This window comes from Zootoca vivipara, chromosome 6, assembly GCF_965207765.1.
Source record: "Zootoca vivipara chromosome 6, rZooViv2.hap1.1, whole genome shotgun sequence".
Lineage (NCBI taxonomy): Eukaryota > Metazoa > Chordata > Lepidosauria > Squamata > Lacertidae > Zootoca > Zootoca vivipara.
In genome coordinates, this window is record NC_142589.1 from 55,776,776 (window position 1) to 55,798,527 (window position 21,752).

At 45.3% G+C, this 21,752-nt stretch overlaps 1 protein-coding gene across 1 annotated transcript in view; it reads left to right on the plus strand.

The window, feature by feature from the left end:
* ADGRB2 (adhesion G protein-coupled receptor B2) overlaps positions 1-21,752 on the plus strand; it is a 163,314-nt gene that overhangs the window by 68,269 nt on the left and 73,293 nt on the right. The window contains exon 4 of the mRNA XM_088672247.1: positions 7,094-7,258. Coding sequence (XP_088528373.1) covers positions 7,094-7,258 — 165 coding nt within the window. The remainder of the gene's footprint in view (positions 1-7,093; positions 7,259-21,752) is intronic.

Below are 21,752 nucleotides of genomic sequence, written 5' to 3' on the forward strand. Positions count from 1 at the left end.
GTAGCTTACATGACACCCATGAGGTCTCACTCTGGAGCCTGTGAAGCTTCTGAGTCTCCCCACTCACTGTCCCCTTAGTCATGAACGGAGTCAGGGTGCAGCTCATCAGACCCTGGAGATTTGAATTCATTTAAAGTAGCTAGCCATTCCCTTTCCACCACTTTTCCTGTCTCGGGCTGCAGCTCCCTTCTTTGCATCATTTATTCTGTTATTCCCAGGTTAAGCACTGCTTTCCTTTTGGGTGAAAACAGAGGTGAAAAGGTGTTGAGCAGTTTCACCTTCTCTGTCACCCAGTAGCATTCCTTCAGCTTCTCTGCGCAGAGGACTTCCTACTTCCTCTTTTTTCAAACATAGCCAAAGAAATCCATTTTGTTATTACAAAAATTATTATAAAAACCCAGTTGTGTCCATGGGCCGATAAAGGGTTGACGTACGGACTAGCTACATGCTTTGTAAAATAAAATAAAAAAATGCCAGTCATTCTCAATATCCTGCTGTAACCATTGGTTCCTGGCTTGCAAAGAAGGCCCCATATCAAAATAAACACAGCGTGGTGATAGGCAACCATACTCCCCAGGCTGACATCTCCTGATGTCCTTGGTAATATACTGGATTTCACCAACTGTGGCTTGGGCCTCTTATTTCCTAGCAGAGTCTTATTTTGTCTACTCCAGGCATTCTGGTAACAGAAGGCATCCACCCCCCTCTCACACACAATAATATCCATTTTACCCTCATACTTGAAGGTCAGTGTTCTGCAGGAATGACTTCTCACATGGACGCCCCTTTCGGCTAATATTTGCGTTCTCTTTCTTTCTCTCTCTTGCTCTTTGGAAAAATGTAACCCACCTCCCTCCTTCTTCCTCCATCTGTTCCTCCGTAATTTAAATGGATGTCCTCTACGGCAAGCCCGTCCAATAACTTCAGATAGATCATCAAGTCTAATAAAGAGCCAGATTGTTGTAAATGTCAATGCCGTGCCTGCTCAGGGCAGAAGGAAAGAGAGGCAGGCTGGTTGAACCAGGTCTGCGCCTCAGCCACCAGCCTTGACTGGGGGTCATCAAGGAGTGGACCGCCTCATATTTCAGCAAGTGACGGGTCCACATATTTTCTCCACAGGCCAACCATGGTTTTTGAAGGGCATCCGCATGACTGAAAAAGTGGGGAGCCCTCAAGGGCAGAGGGCAAATCATGGCAGCTGTTTTTCAGATGCACCAATGCTCACAATTTTTTTTACAGAAAAGATTTGCAAGAGTCGAACAGTAGAAACATCAGTTTTTAGGCCAGGGTGAAAAAGCTCACAGAGGAATCTCTCTTTGGCCTTACAGAAATTTTGGGCTTCGCTCAGAAGTTTTGTTCAACAGGAAACTTTAGAATGCTTTTTACTTTGATTTTAGGAGCATACAGGTGGTAACTTAGGAATGTGCAGAATCCTTCTCAGAAATTTCACTAGAGGCCCTTAAAGTTTGTCTGTTTCTTCCTTGATGGTGGTGTAGAGGTAAAGAGGCATATCTCACCATTCTTCAGAAGTGTTCACCGAAGGCGAAGTGTCCAGAATCAATCTGAATTTTGTTTTAGGTGACACAAAAGTGGAAGAAAGGGATTCAGCTCAGTGGTATATGGAGCTTCTGCTTTGCATGCAGAAGGTCCAGGTTCAATTCCTAGCATCTCACAGTAAGACTGGGAATGTTCTCCTGGCTGAAACCTTGGAGAGCTGCAGCCTAGGTGAACCACAGGGTCTTGCAAGGTTGGGTGGCCACCTGTTGGATTATTTAACTGTGATTCCTGCATTGCAAGGGAGTGGACTAGATGGCCCTTGGGGTTCTTTCCATCTTTATGATTCGGTGAAGGGAAATTGCTATGTCCCTATGAAAATTCAGTAGCAGCTCCAGTGAGGAAAAAGACTCATCTTAGCTGTCAGGTATTAGAGCAGGCATTGGTAAACTAAGGCCCACGGGCTGGATCAAGCCCAGTTGCCTTCAGGATCCAGCCCAAGGACTGTCCGTGGATCGTGGTGGGGATTCTGTTCATTCGGGCTGCACCATTTTTTCCCTGCGCAATTCCATTCCACACACACACACACCGCGGCGGCGGCACCTCCTCCCTTCCTCCTCCTGGCTTCTCCCTGCCCTGCCTAGAGGAGGAAGGGGGCTGGGCTGAGCTGGCTGAGTGCCATTTTAAGCAGCCCCTCTCTGGAGCCAGCCCTTTCACGCTGCTCATCTTCATTCTTCTGCTGCCACTCTGGTGCTCCTGTGGGCCACAGAGCGGAGCAGATGAGCTCACTGTGCCTACCCATGAGAAGCAGCAGCAGCGGCGGTGGCAGCAGCCCCTGGGAAGGTAAACGCAGCGGCTGGGGCTGGGGCCGGGGCTGGGGGGTGGGGAGGAGGACTACTTGCCCCCCTCACCTCTTCTTCCAGCCCCCCCCCCCCGTGCCACTTCTCCGACCCTCCACAAGGTCTGAGGGACCGTGGGCAGGCCCACGGGTAATTCCCCCCCCAACTCCTATATTAGAGTGCCCTTGCCATCCAGGGAGCTGTCCAGAAGAACAGTGCTGAAACCTACTCTTCCTACATTAGAGGGTTACCCAAAGCTCCCAAATGTGAAAAAGGTGGTGTGGCACCTTGAGCTCCCTAGAAGAAGGCTGGATTAAAATATAATAGAATCAAATAACTGTAGAGTTGACAGAGACCCCAAGGGTCATCTAGTCCAACCCCCTGCAATGCAGAAATCACAACATGGAATCATCAAATTGTAGAGTTGGAGGGACCTCAATGGAATAATAATAATCAATAATTATAATAATATGATGTGTGGTTGGATCAGTGAATGGATGTGTGGTCATCTCTCTGGAAGTTACACAGCTACAAGATGGTAGAAATATTCTTGTGCCACAGATAAAAGGTATTTGTTAGAGAAGCAATTGGTTGACTTTTTGAAATCCTATGATGAGAGGCAGTTGTTTTGGGTGGGTTCTAAGCTGATGGGGTTGGGTATAAGCACCTCTTGGACACCCTGAACTACACTGCCTTAATTCCTTTCTAAGTTATACAGTTCTAAAGAAGCCTCATCTTACAAGCATGTCACAGTGCATTAAGGGAACCTGACCCTGCACTGGTTGCCTTTAAGTTCCCACTGGCCAAAATCTCTGCCAAAAAAGGCAGAAGGTCAAAGGGTAGACTGTCAAATACGTCTTTGGGGATACTTTGGTTGACTTTGGGGTTCCCAGCTGCCTAACTGAACCTTAGAGCTGATTCACATAGTAATTTCTCACTCAATTACTCACCTGATTTCTGCAGAACAAAGTGGCAGAATTCTTGATTGTAGTACCCCTTACTTGTATCTCTGTATGCTCCCCCTCCCATGAAAAAAAAAAAACTTTTAAAGGTGCCAGACCCCTCTAAATTCCTGGATCCAGAAAGTGTTAGAATTTAATCAAGGCTTGGGGTATTAAACTGGGTGCCAAACACGAAAACCCTGGACCCAGCATGTGTTAACAGCTAATTAACTTAGCTTAGTTAGCTAAAATTAACTTAGTTTCCTATGTTCAGGTGATCACCAGGAGGGTGATGATGATGATTGATTGATGGGCCATTAAGAGAACAAAGGAAAGAAGATGGGGCCATTGAGAAAGCAAAGGAGAGAATGCAGATAGTGGAATGGACAAAAGCCAGAGTTTAGAGTTGAAAGTGTGTGTGATGTGACCCAGGTGCAAATAGCTGCAGGCTGGAAATGCAGAGACAGGAGAGAGACAGCCTTGGCTGAATTCTACTGGAAACCAAGGCTGTGGCTTTGAGAGAGGATACTTTTTGAGTGTTGATGTTGTGAACCCCTCCATCAAAGGCTCAGGTTGTATATATGCGTAAATTAACCATAAAGACACCACAGTCTCCACAGTGCCTCATTTCCAAAATGAAACTTGAACCCTGGGCAAGCTCTTGGAACCTCTGAAATCTTGCACTACTTGAATATTGGGGTGGTGTGCAAAAATAAAGTAAACAGATGAAGGAGATGGGTTCTGGATGCAACCTCTCCCTAGTGTGCAAGTTTTCTCCCTGCAGCAAGGAGCTTTTTGTGTGTGTAACATCAAAACCCACCCACACCCTGATGTCAGACCTGAAATGATGCAGCCCAGAATTCTACCACCTCATTATGTTTAATTTGTAAAGCAAATATGAGCATTTGAGGTGATTCATAGGATAAGGAAGGACTATCAGCGATGATTAGACTGTTCTTTCTCAGTTCAGGTTATTGTTTGATGTTTGATACACTGTGGGAAACAGCTAAATGCCTAACTACTCCAGCTGCCACCCACCCCCAGCAGATTGCAGGTTAGGGATGAGTGAGAAATTTGATCTGTGCAGATTCGGAAACAAATCCACACCTTTTAAACATGGATATTGGAACTTAGGTCTATAGTCAGCTGTCTTTTAATCAGAGTAGACCCACTAAAATAAATGAAACCTAAGTTAATAAGGGCCATTAATGTCAATGGATCTACTCTGAGTAAAGGTTAGTTGACTGTAACCCCTAGTGCCAGCTTTCTTATGCAATTCTCAGTTTTGAAAGTGTACTTTGTAGAGCACTGGATTTAAATGAATCCTGAACCAGAGGTATAGTATCCAGACCAAGGCAACTAATAGTACCCAGTGCTTTTTTTCTTAAAAAATGTTTAGGATACTCTCATTTTCACTCAAGAAAACCACCATTTTATAGTTAAAATCGGGAAAAATAAATACAGTAAATGGACAAAAGTACAAAGTTTCACAAAATGTTTAGGGGTATGCATATCCAGAGGCGGCGCTAGCTGCTCCGGTACCCGGAATGACACACATGCAGTGCACCCAGGAGCAGGGCCAGGGGTGGGGTGAGCATCCCAGGAGGGCAGGGCAAGCGTCCCAGGGGGTGAGACGACCATGGGGGGGGGGGTAGAGTGAACTGCCCATGGTGGGCTGCTTCCTGGGCAGGGTGGCTGGAGCTGTGCCACTTTGCCAGCAGCCTTCCTCATTTCCCTTTCCCTTTTGACAGCTTGGGGGAGGCTTTGCCCCCCCCGAAGCAGCCCAGGAGCGGGAGGGGCAATGGCGTGCTGCCTGCCCGTGACTCCCAAGCCTCCCCCGAGCTGTCAAAATGAAGGTGGAAGGGGGGAGGCCGCTCGCAAGGTGGTGCAGTTCCACCTCTTCCTCTGACGGCTTGGGAGTCGCGGGCGGCATGCCAAATGTCCCCCCCCTCAGTGATGACACCTGGGGCGTGCCGTCTCCACCACACACCCCTTCCTCTGCCCCTGTGCATACCCCTGTGTCTCCTCAGAGAAAAAGCACTGTACCTCTTCAACCTTGGTCAGACCACACTTGGAGTTTTGTGTCCAGTGCTAGGCACCACAATTTAAGAAGGATATTGACAAGCTGGAATGCGTGGAGGGGAGGGCAACCAAGATGATGAATATTCTGGAAACCAAGCATTATGAGGAACAGCTGAGGGGGCTGGATATGTTTATCCTAGAGAAAAGAAGACTGGGAAGTGATATGATAGTGACCTTCAAATATCTGAAGGGTTGCCATGTGGAAGATGGAGCAAGCTTGTTTTCTGCTGCTCCAGTGGGAAGGATCCGAACCAATGGATTCAGATTACAAGACAGGAGGTTCTGACTAAAAATTAGGAAGAACTTCCTGATGGTAAGAGCTGTTCAAAAGTGAAATGGATTCCCTTAGAACTTGGTGGGGTCTCGTTCTTGGAGGTTTTTAAGCAGAGGTTGGATGGCCATGTGCCAGGGATTTTTTACTTGCAATTTCTGCATTGCAGGGGGTTGGACCAGATGACCCTTGAGGCTCCTTCCAACTCTACAATTCTAGGATTATGTGAAATTGGGCTTATTTTGGAGTTATCCAAGGCTGAGCTCTCTTCAAATCCCTCTGAACCAAAACTGGGGGCCCCCAAAGCTTTGTGAGCAATTAGAAAATTTGGTACCAAACAGAGCTGTGGATAACATGATCTGCAAAAATTGCAATGTTTCTCCCCATTTTCCCCATACAATATATGGAAATTGCCAGGGTGGGGAGAGGATGAGGCTGTATGTGTGTGTGTTTTTGTGATTGACACATCTTACTTCTAATCAGAAGGGATTCTTTCTTCGTTTGTTAGTTGCTTTGTGCATTGTTTCCCACAAAAAAAATATTGAAGTGATTTAACAGCAACAATAAATACAAAGTGCAATGCAATACAAATATAGCAATTTTAAAAAACAAGTTCATCCACGCACAAAAAGGATTTGCCATGCCCTCCGGCCAGAGTGCTTTGCGGGAGGGATGTTGATCTTGTCTGTTCTATGTGCTTTGCTAGTTTTCTCTCTTCTGAGTTGGCTGTTTCAGTTAGGATAGACATTTTGCCTGTGGCAGCCTCTTCCAAATACTGTGCTTGCTTGCTTGCTTGCTTGCTGCTCTGTGCACTACTTTATCTCTGAACCTTACACATACATGGCTGCTTGGCCATAGCTGAGCGGTAGAGCATCTGCCTTGCATGCCAAAGCTCCTAGGTTCAATCCCCGGTACCTCTGGGTAGGGCCTCTGAAACCTAGAGAGCTATTGCTGCCAATAAATACTAGCCTAGATGCACCAGGGATTCTTTAGCTGTCATTCCTGTGAGGGCAACTACCGGTAGTTGGACTAGATGACCCTGTGGTTCCTTCCAGCTCTACAGTTCTCTGATTCTATTACTCTAAATCAGGCACTGAATTGGTCTCTGAACCACGTTTTGTGGTCAGTGCACACCCCAGAAGTCTGACAGAGAATGGGAATGGACATCTTGAGAGAAAATACATTTTATAAGTATTTGTACATACATTTGCATGAAATGCTTGATGCTCTTAAAAAAGAAAACATGCACACACGTACACAGATTAATGTGGAAATAGAATGGAATGGAATGATGGTCAAACACCAGCAGAAGTTATGCCCACCAGAAATAGCCTGATTTGTCCAGCCCTAGGTGCATGGGCACAGCATCAGAGCTACTTCCAGGTCTTCTGTCAGTTCTGGAGGTGGCTGAACCAGTTTTTCTCTGTGTCTGTATGCTTGTGTGCGTGTTTCCCTCTTTCCCACAGGAGACCCTGCAGCAGAGGAGTGGTCCCAGTGGAGCGTCTGTTCACTGACCTGCGGCCAAGGCACCCAGGTGCGGACTCGCTCCTGCGTCTCATCGCCTTACGGGACACTATGTAGCGGGTTGTTGCGGGAGACCCGGATATGCAATAATACCGCCACCTGCCCAGGTAGACGGGGCAAATGGGGAGGGGGCTTGCTGCTGTTTCTCCTTCCTTCCATCCCTTTATTATGTCTTCCTTTGTTGTGTCAGGTTGCTTTCGTGAGAGTTGCCTGTCTGTCATCGTGCTTTGTTTTGTATTCCCAGAATGTTCATTCCAACTGGCATTATTAACATTCATATGCTAATGTGGCTGCACTCTTAGAAGCAGGAATAAACATCCTCTGAAATATTTGGTTCTGTTATGTTTTCGATTTAGCTTTGCCTCTGTCACTTCTAGTTCAGTCCCAAGGAAGATTTAGTAACCCATTTGGCACCCCACCCCACCCCCACCTCACCCCACCCCAAAGGACAGGTTCAATTCTGGTTCGCAAGGATGAGACACTTAATAGGTCTAATTAGTTATAAAGGCGATTCAGCCATAACCCATAAGTACTGTGAAGTATTAATGAAATAAAAATGACTAAAACAGCTTGCCGTAAATTTGCCACACGTTTTTTAATGTGCCCTGTTTAATTAAAGAGTATTTTATCCATCGTGCAACAAGACATCTCTCCTGCCTGATCAATGCCCCAGTCCGTTAAAAGGACATGATGCAAAATTGTGTAAAAACTGAATCTGTTCTCCCTTGAGCCAGTGAGTGTATCAGGAAGCCTTTACCTCAAGGAAGCCCAACTTTTCTTACCAAGTGAGCCACAAGAGTACTTTGAACCTGCAGGGTTTGTCGTGCAGGGTGGGGGTGGGGGAGTGAGGCCAAAATTTGACACAAACACACCAGGGTCCTAGAGCTCTCCCACCTCCTTCCCAAAGCTGGGAAAGCAATAACTAAGCCAGGCTTCCTCAACCTCAGCCCTCCAGATGTTTTTGACCTACAACTCCCGTGATCTCTAGCTAGCAGGATCAGTGGTGAGGGATGATGGGAATTGTAGTCTCAAAACCTCTGGAAGGCCAAGGTTGAGGAAACCTGAACTAAGCTTTGGGAAGGAGCCTGGAGGACTCTAGGACCCTGTCAGAGCCCTCACACCTCCTTCCCAGATCCCAGCACTTGGGAAGGCAGTGTGAGGGGCTCAAAGGGCCGTGCATTGAACCACCTTACTTTAAATGGACCCTTATTTTGAGAGTTGGGTGATTGCATCTCCCAAACAGATTCAGTAGGGGTAGCCAACCACAGTGGCCTGCAGATGTTCTTGGACTCCAGTTCCCATCAGCCCCAGCAAGCATGGCCAATGGTCAAGTATAATGGGAATTGTGGTCCAAAACAAGAGCACAGTGTTGGCTTTCCCGGATATACAGAATTTTACTTCCAGCACAATCCTGTGCGTGTTTACTCAGAAGGATGCTCAACGGGGCTTACTCCCAGTCAACATGCATAGGATGGCTGCCTTAAAAGCAGGCAGGACGATACTGAATTGGGGCAGTGGTGCTGAGGATGGGATGCTTAACCCTCTCCCCTCTTTCTCAATCTCTCTTATCCCTCCCTCCCCTGCCTTTACCCTGCTGAGGGAAAATGCAAGGTAGGCAGCAGCTGGAGGTGAGTTTGAAATTGTGGGGTTGTCAGGAGAAAGAGTGAAACATCTGACCCCGGCACTGCTGCTCCTTTCTCCCAGCCTGCTTTTGTTTCATTCAGCAATAAATACAGCTATAAATAAATGAATAAGTATAAAATCATGGGTTTCCCTTCATAATGGGTGGTTTGGCATCAAACTGGCATCAAACTGAGGAGAGCCAAGGCAACCCACACTTGAAAGTGTGGGGCCAAGGCTGTTGTTGCTCTTGCCGCTGTTGTAATCCAAAAAGAAGAGGAAGCCCCCTTGGCCATCTTATAGACAAGGATCACTACCCCACCTGAAAATTCTTAGAAACTGCCTTTCATCATATCGCATACCCCTGAAACTTTACCAAAACTGCAGTCCTACACATGCATGCCTACTCATAAGCAATTCCCATGGAGTTCAATGTAGGTAATTCCCAGGAATATAGGAGCAGCCCCACTGCTGGGAGCCATCCTGCCTCTAGGCTGGGAGAGAGCCAAGGGGATATCAGAGATATCAAAAGCCTTGCCAGGCACAGGAAGGGAGGGTGGGAGTCTTCTCTTGCATTTTGTTTTCCCTCCCAATGCTTTTTTCCTGGCTGGTGGAGATTTTACAGTTTCCCTCTCCTTGCTTCCACTGGCAGTATAAATGCTTATTACAGCTGCATGGCTGGTATATCCCCACCTCCCTCATTTTGGTGGGCATGCCAGGGGACTAAGAAGGTTTCAATTCTTCAGATCCAAATTCTTCCCTTGATAAGTTCCTGGTGTACCCACTTTTGCCTCTAACAGACATCCAATGAAGCTGAATGGGAGAAGATTTGGAACACTTAAAAGAAAGTGTTGATTCATGCAGCGCATCATTGAGTTATGGAACTTGCTCCTCCAGGAGGCAGTGATAGCCAGCAATTTGGGTGGCTATTAAAGAGGATTGTACAGATTCCTGGAGGAGAAGGCTATCAATGTCTATTAGACATGATACCCCACCCTCCATGGAGGCAGAAGGGTTTCTGAAAACCAGTTGCTCAAAACTGCTGGAGGGGAGAATGTTCCTGTGCTCAGGTCCTGCTTGTGGTTTCCCCACAAGTATCTGGCAGTGTTCGAAACTCCCATTGTTCTAGGCGCATTTTGTGACAGGGAATTTCATTAGTGTGAGCAGTTTCTGAGCTCTGGGGCAGCACTGCACCTGAAATTTCAGATTAAAACTGTAGAGTGGAAGGAAAGGAGCACCTTTTCCTGCCTCCCCACTTCCAGTTACTCTCTGAAGACCGGAGAAGAGACCCTCTTAAGAATATTAGGGGGGTGGGCAGGGGAAGGACTAGACCATGTGAAAAAACGAACATAATATTTTAGCTGCAGTTCATTTATTTTCATCTTTGTATTCTTGTTATTAAAAAAAGTGTGCCTAGACATTCTGTTGTTGTGCCCATAACTTAGGTTTGAGGTGCCATTTAGCTCTTAGCTTTCACATCTCAGTTTCTAACACTGGTATCTGGTTGCCTGCTGTGAGAACAGGATGCTGGATTAGATGGACCACTGTCCTGATCCAGAAGATTCTTCTTATGTTACTTTGCCTCATTGTCTTTTAAAGCCATCAAAGTCAGTGGGCATCCCTAGCATGGCATGCTGCAGTTGCAAGTTTCAGAACTCTGGTGCTACATACATACTTAATTGACGTGCTCATTTTTTAAAATAAGAATATTTACTTTAGGCACGCTTTTGAAAGTGTCCTTGGGCTTCCTTCTTCTTTTCAAGTCACACTGGCTTTTGCATGCCCTGGAAAACTGTGGTGCTTTTAGTATCTTTGATTTAAATGAGGTTGAAGAGTTGAAATGCACTAATTAGCATTCAGAGCCTATGACAGCTAATCAATGATGGATCACTATCTGCTTGAAAAATCTAATGCCAGCATGAAAACACTGAACAAAGCTGAACGGGGAGAGCTCAGGAGGTCATTGTAGAAATATTTATATATCTATATAAAAGTTGTTTTTACCTCCACATCATTCTGTTTAATCTCAACTCATCAAAGGCTAGATATCCCTGAATTTCTCGTTGGCCTGTTGGAGGTGAAAGATAATTCCTCATCTTGTTTTTAGGTTTCACCTCATGAATCTTTCCATGGATAAACAACCCAGAAAGCATATTTAGATTATGGGGCAAATTACACAGAAGAGCAAAAGGCATCCAATAGGCATATTAGAAAAGAAAAGAAAAAAGGGGGGGAGAGAGAGCAAGGAACAACTTACACAGGAATGGTCGTTGGGTTAGCTGGAAATTAGAAAGTAGTCCAGAAGCTGCTGTGTTTCCTCAGGCATGAAATTAACCAAATCCAAGAAAAAAGTGGGATGTATGAACAAAAAGATGTTTTTGGTAACTTTTTAAAAAAGTTCCTGTGAAAATCCACCAGCATTTTACTGCACATTTCTCCTAAAACATTTGGTATGCAATTTTGCCTAACTCACACATTTTTTAAACTGCATGTTTGCATATTGTTTTCACTAATATATGCATTTTATGCATACTTTCCCTTATACATACATTTTGGGGTTAGAAACAGCACTGCAAAATTAAGAGAAGTGCAAATTTCAAAAGGTAGTTGTGTTTTGGTTTGCATATTATTATGGGAAGTGTGAATTAGACAGGCTTACAATTAAAATGTGAAGCAAGCCCAATTACCACTCCCTACTTGTAAAAGCCCATTACACTGGCTTCTGTACATCACAAAAGGTCTCAGGTTTCCCCAAAGTATGCTGGTATAACCAAACAATGTCCTCTCTCCCTTTGAAAATATTAAAAGCCAGTAATTATTAATATCTGTCTTGAGTGCTAATCAGCACAACTCCTGGGTCCCTTGTAAGGCAGAGAGATCAGAATTAAAAAGAAAACCTGCTAGTTCTTACATTAGCAAAGCTGAATATTAATTTTTGGAAAATGCAGCAGACTTCAAAGAAAGTTTCCCCAGGTTTGTGCAAAGAGAAAATGAAGAACCATACTCCATTCCTAATTCCAATCATTAAAACACCTGCAAGTCTGGATGTAAGATATTGTGAATGGATTTAATGATAAATGAAGCATTGATTAAGTTTGACCAGGAAGCTGTTCAAGTGTTCTTGAAAGAGTTCTCAGCTTGAGAGGAACTGGATGATGGAAATCAGTTTTCTTTGTATTGGCATCCACTGTCAAGGCAAAACCCAAAATATCTTGGGTAATTTCTCCCTTTTTCATATTATTTGTAATGGCTGCTGTGATCTCACATCCAAGAGACAAGGGTTTGGTAGCAACTGATGGCAGTTTAACCTTTACACTTACTTTCCTCAATTTTGAAAGCTTGTGCAAGGAGGCAGAAATGGGACTGGAAAAATAGATCAAAATGACCACAAAATGACCACAAATTTTGGCTGGGTATGCATTTAAAGCACATTTTCCACCCTCCAATAATTCTGGGCAGTTTGTTAAGGGTTGCAGAGAATTGTAAATCTGTGAGGGATAAACTGCAGTGCTCACAATTCTTGGTAGAGGACTGTGCTTTGAATGTGCTTTAAAATTACACCGTAGCCCAAAGCTCACTTGATCCCACCAGGAACAGTTGCTGGAATGATCTTTTAGAGAGTGGTGAGCAAGAGGTGACATGATATAAGTTTATAAAATTATGCATGGCATGGAGAAAGTGGGTTGAGGAGGGGGGGAACCTTCTCTCATAACATGAAAATCGTGGACATCCAATGAAGCTGAGTGTTCGAAGATTCAGTAGAGATAAAATAATGTACTTCTTCATGCAGTGTATAGTTAAACTACGGAACTCACTCCTATAGGAAGCAGGGATGGTTACCAATCTGGATGGCTTTAAAAGAGGATTAGACAAATTCTTGGATGAGAGGGGTATCAAAAGCTACTTGCCATATTAGGAGGCAGCAATGCTTCTGAATACCAGTTGCTGGAACCAAAGGAAGGGAGAGTGCTCAGATCGTGCTTGCAATGTTGGCTTCCCCCAGGCATCTGGTTGGCCACTGTGTTGACATTCTTATGTTCTTAGAATGTCAGGTGGGCAATTGCAGTATGTTGTTGCTCCAGAGACATTTCTATATCCAGGCATGAAGTATGGTTCATGTAGAGCAGGCATCCCCAAACTGCGGCCCTCCAGATGTTTTGGCCTACAACTCCCATGATCCCTAGTTCAGAAGATCAGTGGTCACGGATGATGGGACTTGTAGTCCAAAACATCTGGAGGGCCGAAGTTTGGGGATGCCTGATGTAGAGTGTGCATGCATGAGCCCTCCACTGTAGGGCACTGATGCTGAGTCGTTCTTTCTTGGCCAGCCCCAACCAGTGGCACAATGGGTCAATGCATCTGGCTGTTGATCAGAAGATTGGTAGTTCAAACCCACCCAGGGATGGCTGTGGGCAGGATCCCTTCATTGCAGTGGGTTGCACTAGATGACTTTGGGATCCTTTCCTACTCAATCATTCTATAATTCTAATCACACGTTGGTATTATGTAACAGGGGTGGGGTGGGATACTGGTGCCTGTGTCCTGGAAGGTAATTCTTCTTTCCCACATGAGAAGCATTACACATTTGAGAGGCTTGTCACCAGTAAATGTGGATGTGTCATTTTTTTTATTTTTTATTTTGAAAAGCAGATCCAGATTGTGATTGCCAATTGCCAAGGTTGTCATTTCCAGTTATTGATAGACCACATTACCCCAAAGTACAACTCTGTTCAATGTGGTTCGCAGAAAAAAACTAAATCTAAATACAGCAACGCAGTAAACAATGCACGATTAGACTCATAACTGCTAAAATATTCATGTTGTACACCACCCCAATCTCCAAGCAGTGCAAGATTCCAGGGGTTCCAGGTGCTTACCAAGGGTTCAGTTTCCTTTGAATGAGGGACAACGGAGACTGTGGTGCCTTTATGATGGTTTATTTACAAATACAGTGGTACCTCTGGTTAAGAACTTAATTCGTTCCGGAGGTCCGTTCTTAACCTGAAACTGTTCTTAACCTGAAGCACCACTTTAGCTAATGGGGCCTCCTGCTGCCGCGCGATTTCTGTTCTCATCCTGAAGCAAAGTTCTTAACATGAGGTACTATTTCTGGGTTAGCGGAGTTTGTAACCTGAAGCATTTATAACCTGAAGCATTTGTAACCCGAGGTACCACTGTATATACAACCTGAGCCTATGATGGAGGGGCTCAACACCCCAGAAGCTTTTGCTCCTACAATCATCACAGCCTTGGATCCAAGTAGAAATCCAGAATGGCTTTCCTTCTCATGGTTCTGCCTACAGCCTGCTTCTAGCCCAGCTCACATGCTCAGCTCTACCTTTTGTCTTTCTCACTTCTAGCCAGGTGAGGGAGGGGGCCCATCAGGAGTGGGCTGACCCATTTGCCTCCTGCCACTCATACATAGGACCATTACCAAGAAGCTGGCTGGCTATTTCAAGAATTGAATCTGCCATTAGATTTTAACCCTTGCTGGATTCAGGAATTAGATGGGATGCGGGCATACAACATAACCCCCCCCCCAAAAAAAAACTCACAGCAATAATAATCAACAATTAACCATTCATTTAACATATATTAACATTTAAGCAAGCGTACAACTTATTAAGAGGTTCAGCCAGAATATCCATAAAGCAATCGCCTTATGAAGAGTGTGGGGCAAGGCAGGTGAAACCCTCCATCCCCTGGTGGCAGCCAACTGCAGGCATTATGCTGTCCATTCAGGAGCAAAAGCAGCAATACATATATGAATCATTGTCACTCATTGCATATGCAGTTAGGAGCATAGGAAGCTGCCTTAAGTCACACTGGCCCTTGTAGCTCAGTATTATTTGCACCAGCCTTCCCCAGCATGGTATCCTCTAAATGTCCCCTACAACCCCCACCATCCCTGACTATTGCAGTGCTGGCTGGGGCTGATGAGAGTGGTAGTGCAAAACATCTGGAGGGCACCAACTTGGGAAGCTATTCTACACTGGCTGGCAATGGCTCTCTAGGGTTTCGTGCAGGAGTCTTTCCCAGGCCTACCCAGAGATGCCATCAAAGATTGAACTTGACGCCTTCTGCATGCAAAGGATGTGCTTTATTTTCATTGTGCATCACCCTCCCCATCCATTCATAAGTATCAACTGGAGCATAAATGAATGCAGACAGGAGTATCTGTCGTGAATTGCATGTGCAACTGCCTTAATTCCACATCATGCTTGTCCCCATTCAAAACCACAGGCTGTAGTATAAATTTATGCAGATCTGGATAATTGTTGCACATTGCATGCACAATTGGCTTAATTGTACAACAATCTAGCCTGCTACAGAAGTGTAGAGAGGTTCATTTTCTGGTACATTTCTTGTTGTCATGCTTCACCCAATTATGCTCAAAAAATATTTAATTTTGCCAGCTTTTTTTATAAAAAAAAGCCAAATTATATTTTTGTCAATCTTGCAGTGTTAGAACACTTTAGATTGCAGTTTCTTTTAAAGCAGATAATTTCCAGCTGCATTTAAAAAACTGAACACTTTTAGCCAGCTCTCTGCAAAGCTTAAATCAAGAAGAGGATGTGCTTGTGATGTATGCCGACCATTTTTAGAACAGAGTTTGACTGCCTGTCTGTTCCTCTTTCCACCCAAGCTGGACTAGACAGCAGAACGGAGGGTGTAATAAACCTCCGATGTCTGTTTATGTAGCTGTGTACTTTCATAACAGGGAAGGTGGGGAAGCAAAATGTATTCTATTTTTCAGTAATGGGGATTCTGCTGCTCTCTTGAAATGACGGAGCACTGATTTGACTTTGGGGGAATGTAACAGAAGATAAAAACTGTCTTTGTGGGCAGGTGGAAAGTCCAGATAATTCACCATTCTGCCTTCTGACACTAGGCAACTAAATGCCTTGGGGAAGATGTTTCCTAGCACACAATAGAGACAAAGTATCTCTTACTTATTTATCAGAATTATTATTACATGCTCTTCACCAGAAGGTCCCGGGGTGCGTCAGAGCAATGTAAAATACAGTGGTACCTTGGGTTACAGACGCTTTGGGTTACGCGTTTTCAGGTTGTGTACCGCGGGAAACCTGGAAGTACCGGAAAGGGTTACTTCCGGGTTTTGCCGCATGTGCAGTAGTGCCAAATCGCGTCACGTGCGTACGCAGATGCAGCGCTGTGGGATACGAATGCTGTGGGTTGTAGATGTGCCTCCGTCACGGATTACGTCCACAACCTGAGGTTCCACTGTACAAGATTTTAAAACGTTTGAAACAAATTTCAATCACAGCTAGCGTGGATCACTATATATCTCAAGCAGGCCTGCCAGCTTGGACCCGGGACTGTGGGTGCCTAGGGTCATGCATGCCATAGGCGTACATGCATGCCCAATGTCAGCAAGCCCACCAGTGTGTGCACCTGATATCAGCATGCCCCCACAGCATGCTGACGTCACACGCAGACATCAGTGGATGTGCTGACATCATACATGCTGACGTTGGATGCATACGGTCCCGATGCAAAAAAATATGTGGGTACCTGACCCCTTCATGGGGAATGTTGGGGGGGGGGTTGAAGCACCCAGGGCCCCCTGTACCTGGCGCATAAGATCTCAAATTTCAAAAACCAGGGTAAAGAAGTGTGTCTTCTGTATGTGACAGAAGCTGCACAATGAAGCAATGAAGGCGTCAAGCACACCTCTGTGGGGAGGGGAATTCCACAACTTAGGAGCTGCCACAGAGAATGATGTCACCTTGGCCACATCTCCCATCTGGATAGACTTGCTGGAGAAACTCAGTAGACAGACTAGCAAATATGGAGTCTGATCAACTGGACCTTGTCAACTAGGGCTGACTAGCATTGAAACTTCATACAGTTTGGATATCCCATGGATACATTTGAGATCAGAAGCTTTTCCTGAAATGGTTAGAGATCCAGGGAGAGGGCTGAAAGAGAGTCTCACACAGGAAAACTGGAGCAGCTTTGAACTCTATTTGCCCAAGCTGATAAATCAGCTTGATCTGGAAGCTTTTATAAGGTTAGGCAATGCCACATGGTCTACTCTGGCTGAATGTTGTTGAGAGGCTTCCTTGGCTGCTGTATGTTGTCTCTTTGCAGTCCTTCCTTTGGCCAGAGTTTGTTTGTTGCCCTAGGAAAAAGGAAAAACTTCCTTTTTACCCAGTCACACCATTGGTTTATACAACCAAGTATTGACATTCTAGGGCAGGCATCCCCAAACTGTGGCCCTCCAGATGTTTTGGCCTACAACTCCCATGATCCCTAGCTAACAGGACCAGTGGTCGGGGAAGATGGGAATTGTAGTCCAAAACATCTGGAGGGCCGAAGTTTGGGGATGCCTGTTCTAGGGTTTCAGTCAGGGGTCTTTCCCAGCCCAATGTGGTGATGTTGGGAATTGAACTTGGGGTTCCTGGTTGAATCTGCTCCTGAATTCCCTCAGGCAACATTTTGGGTATTCACTGTGATGGGTTCAAAAAAGCAAACAACAACAACAAGCAACAAACAAACAAACAAACAAAACACCCCAGCATTGAATGGGATTTGTCAGCGTCTAATTCACCAGGTCTTTCTTGCAATGATTTATAAGCAGAAAGATCTTCATAATGTTAAGCCTTATAAGTAGAAAGTTACTCATAGTGATGTGCCTATACCTCTGCCCCCCGCGTCTCAGACCAGTTGCTATGCGTTCTATCCTCAGAAGATAGGGCGAAGCACTACTCCTTTTCTCTGTTTCATTCTTTCTCCACTGACCCTGTGCAAACCTTCTTTGTACCCCAAATACGCCTTTCCTGCTCTGCTACTCCCAAGCACACACCTTTCCCCTCCCTGGCTGAGATGGAGGCCCAGCCATGATTGCTGTGTGCTGTGTTGCAGTTCACGGCCTATGGGAGGATTGGTCCCCCTGGAGTCTGTGCACGATGACTTGTGGGCAAGGGTCGCGGACCAGAATGCGGCAATGCGTTGCTCCACAGCACGGCGGAAAGGCCTGCAAGGGGCCTGAGGTGCAGAATAAATCCTGCAATATTGCTCTCTGCCCTGGTTAGTAACTAGCTCCTTGGATTCCCCCCTCCCTTCCTTCACCCCTGCCTCGGTTTTCCTACTTTCCCAAAAGATAAGTTCTCTTTTGTCTCTAGTCTCTACTAATAGACCAGAGGTCACAAACCTTTGGCTCATTAGACATTGCTGAACTACAACTCCTATCATCCCTGACCATTCACCACAATAACTAGGGCTTATGTGAGTTGGAGTCCTACAACCTCAGGTGAGCTTCAAGTCCTCTTTCCTTTGGCTAGACAGAGTCACACAATCATATCTAAGCATAATAAAATGGTCTCCTGAAATCACTAACATGGTCTGGGGGTTGAAAGTTGTTTTTTAGCCTTTCAGGGCCTGGGTAATTTGTGATTTTTCAACATGAAGTGGGGAGTGTGAGAGGGAAAATCAGCTTGTGGTAGCCTTTTCCTCAGAAATGGTCTCTGGGGCTAAAATTCCTCCTGGGTGAGAGGGAAACTGCATTGCTGAATGCTGCAACCACACGGAAACACACACATACTGGCCTTACTTTAACTACGGCTAGCACTAACCGCAGTTTGAAGGTGGCTTGTTTCCTTAAACCATAGTGAAAACCATGGCTTCTGCTAGTTGGCAAACAAAACTGAAAGCTTCCAGTGTGAAGACTGGAAGCTTTTACTTCTGTTTCCAACTAACTGTGGTTACTCATTAGAAACCATAGCTTAGCATTAAGTCAAAATGTAACTACTTTGTTCCCATAGAAAAGCAGTGCAAGTCCTTTCTCCTGAAGAGCTGTCTTTCTCCTTGAAGGAAGTAGGTTTCTTTCCACTGCCCACCCCCCACAACAGAGTAGTCAACGGTTTGAAACTCTCACATGGTATAATCCAGGAAACGTTTCGCCACATACTGATGTTCACACGCAGGCCCTGAATTAGTCTTGGCCACAGAAAAAGGTCTCATTCCTGAGAGAGTAAACCAAGGAGGGCCTTTGAACAGAATCACTGGAGTGCCACTTGAGTGAAAAAGATAGGTCAAGGAGAGGGGATAAAATAGACCTTGTTCTTTCCACCCTCTAGCTGGAGCCAGTACAATTGGGCTCTCTCTTCTGATGTATGGAATCAACTTAGATTTGCTATCCTTCCCCCAATCTCTGTCCAGCACATACACACACACTTTATGAAATCTTAGGACTATTAGTGGTAGGCAGTGTCAGGAAGTAGGATGTCTAAGTGAATTAAAGACCCTCCTGGCTATAATGCTTCCTCCTGCTGCTTTTACCAGGTAGTGGAAATAAAAGAATAAAGAGTTAGCTCCCCAGGGAAGCTCAGGCTTTCACTAGATGCCTGCAGCTTCCATCACTAGCACAGAACACAAACAAACTCCCCCCCCCCCAAGCTGGTTCAAAGACCTTTGCACTCAGAAATCGGACTTCACTACTGCTTTGAAGCAACAACAACAAAATATTTGAAATAAAAACACAAAAGTGTATGAAGACCCATTAAAATATAAAGTGACCAATAATTAATCAACAGTTTAAAAGCATTTGGAGTACAAATAACACACACCAAAAAATAAATAATTTTTTTAAAAAAGAAAACTACCTTAGCCTGCTCACCAGCCTGGATTCATCCACCCTCCAAGGCAAAATCTGCTTTTCATCCCTTTTTAATGTATTTATTCTGTTATTACTTTTATATCCCAGCTGTTCTCTAAAGTGGAGAACAACAACCCTGTGAGGTAGGTTGGATTGAAAGATGATGACTAGTCCAAGATTTCTCAATGAGCTTCATGGCTGAGGATTTGAACCTTGGTCTCCCAAGTCCTAGTCCAACACTCTAGCCACTACATTGCACTGGGAAAACCATTGTTTTCTTTAGCCTAACTGTGGTTTGTTTGAATGCCTGGACACAATGCAGCAAACCGGCTAACCATGGTTTGTTGTTGGCTTACAAATTGTGGCCTGTTTTAACTATTGTTTGGCAGTCTTTCCAAACCCAACAGCCATGGTTTGTTCACCCCACACTCTCATCAAGCTACAAAATCACAAGGTAAGAACAGTTGGAAAACAACCCAAGTTTAGAGGAAACAAACCATGCCTTCTTTTTTCATCTGTGAGGTGATCTGTGGTTTGTTGAAAAACTATGGTTAAAATAAACCATGCTTTGCATTAATTGGCGGGGGGGTCTTTGTATTTTTAAATGTGAAAGCCGCATGGAATTAGATCGGGCTCTGCATTCCAGTACCGATTGTTCTGAAATTTAGCTTGTTGGTTATTTTAGCATTGCAGAAGAAGGCGTTTTGCCGTAATGTGTTCTAAGCAGAACAAAGCAGTGTCAGATTGCAGCCTGTCTGTAGTTCCACTGAGGAGGCTGTGACTCTCACTGGTTGCCATAAATCTCTTCTGAGAAACCAAGAGGGCTGCCTCCCGCATGCTTTTGTTCCCCCCCCCTCCACACTGCTCCTGTCCTTCGGGTGTTGTGTGCTTTTCAGAGCAAGACTGTAGGCCAGGCTTGTACAATAGGGAGCCCCTCTGGCCATACACAGCTCATCATCCAATTTTTGTGAGCTGCCTGGTGCCTGGGGCCACAAAAATGGGAAGGAGAAGAGTGTCTGGTGTCATGCAGCCCTGTTGGAAACAAAGCCTTCCTTGTTTGATTGGTTCATTGGGCAAATAGGCCTTCTTAATGACTGATTTTGTACATGACCTCTGTCAACCTTCTGTGCTGAGTGAGGATTTTTGCAATTATATCCATGTGTCAGACACTGCAGGGTCTCTGGCTGTTGGCAGGACCAGGCCTTGGAAGCAGTGGATAATTTTCAGGAACATAGGAAGCTGCCTTATTCAGTGTCAGACCTGTGGTGCATCTAGCTCAGTATTGTCTGCACTGACTGGCAGCGGCTCTCCTGGGTTTCAGACAGGGACCTTTCCCAACCCTCTTTGGAGATTCCAAGGATTGGACCTAGGACCTTCTTGCAGAAGAAATGCTCCGCCACTGAGCTGTGGCTCCTAGACAGTACTTTATATCACTGATCCATCTAGCTCAGCATTGCCTACACTTACTGGCAGCAGCTCTCCAAGGTTTCAGGTGGAACATTCCCATTCCTAGCCCTATCTGGAGATGACAGGGATTGAACCTGAGACCTTATGCATACAAAGCATGTGTTCTAGCATGCTACACTATGGCCATTGCCCAAAGCTGCACTTAGCTAGCTGATTAGAGGCCAAGGAGTGAGGAGTCCAAAACTGGAGGGGTGGTCTGCAGTGGAAAGGGCCAGGCAAAGGAGGTGGGAAGGAAAGCACTTTAGCAAGGGCAATAACACACCCAGTGGCTCATCCAGCATCAGACCGAGAAGTCAAAGCTGAACAGAGTTGTCACTGCCCCCTGCCTCTGCCATATCTCTGTCTTGGCTGATGCTTGGCTTTGGCTGGAGCCTTAAGATGGCCAATGAGGTCACCATCTCAACAGAGCCTCCTTTGACACTTTGTATTGAGCCTCCAAGCCATGCTGAACCACAGACAGGTGGGGGCGGGGGAAGCAGAGCCAGCAAGGATGGAGAAGCAGGTGGGGCACTGAGGGTTTCTCAGTGAGGGTTTCTCAGTATCATGGTTTACCAGAAATGAGTAGCCTGCTACTGACTGCCCAGTTGTTCCCACCTTGTTCCTCCCCTGGATAAGCAAAGCAGGGTGAAGCCTTCCCTTCCCTTCCTGCCTGAACCAAGGACTGTGGTTTGTTGCTTCCTAACAACGTGTGCTCTGTAAGGGCTCAACAAACCATGGCTTAAAGCTGGTTACAGATAATGGCTTGTTAGGGAACAAGAAACCACAATCCCTGGTGATTGGTTGTTTAAATTTATATACTGCCTTTCTGCTCAGGTACTTAAGGTGATTTTATTTTAAACTCGCTAAAACAATTACATAGTTTTGAACCAAAAGATGACCCTGTGGTCGTGACC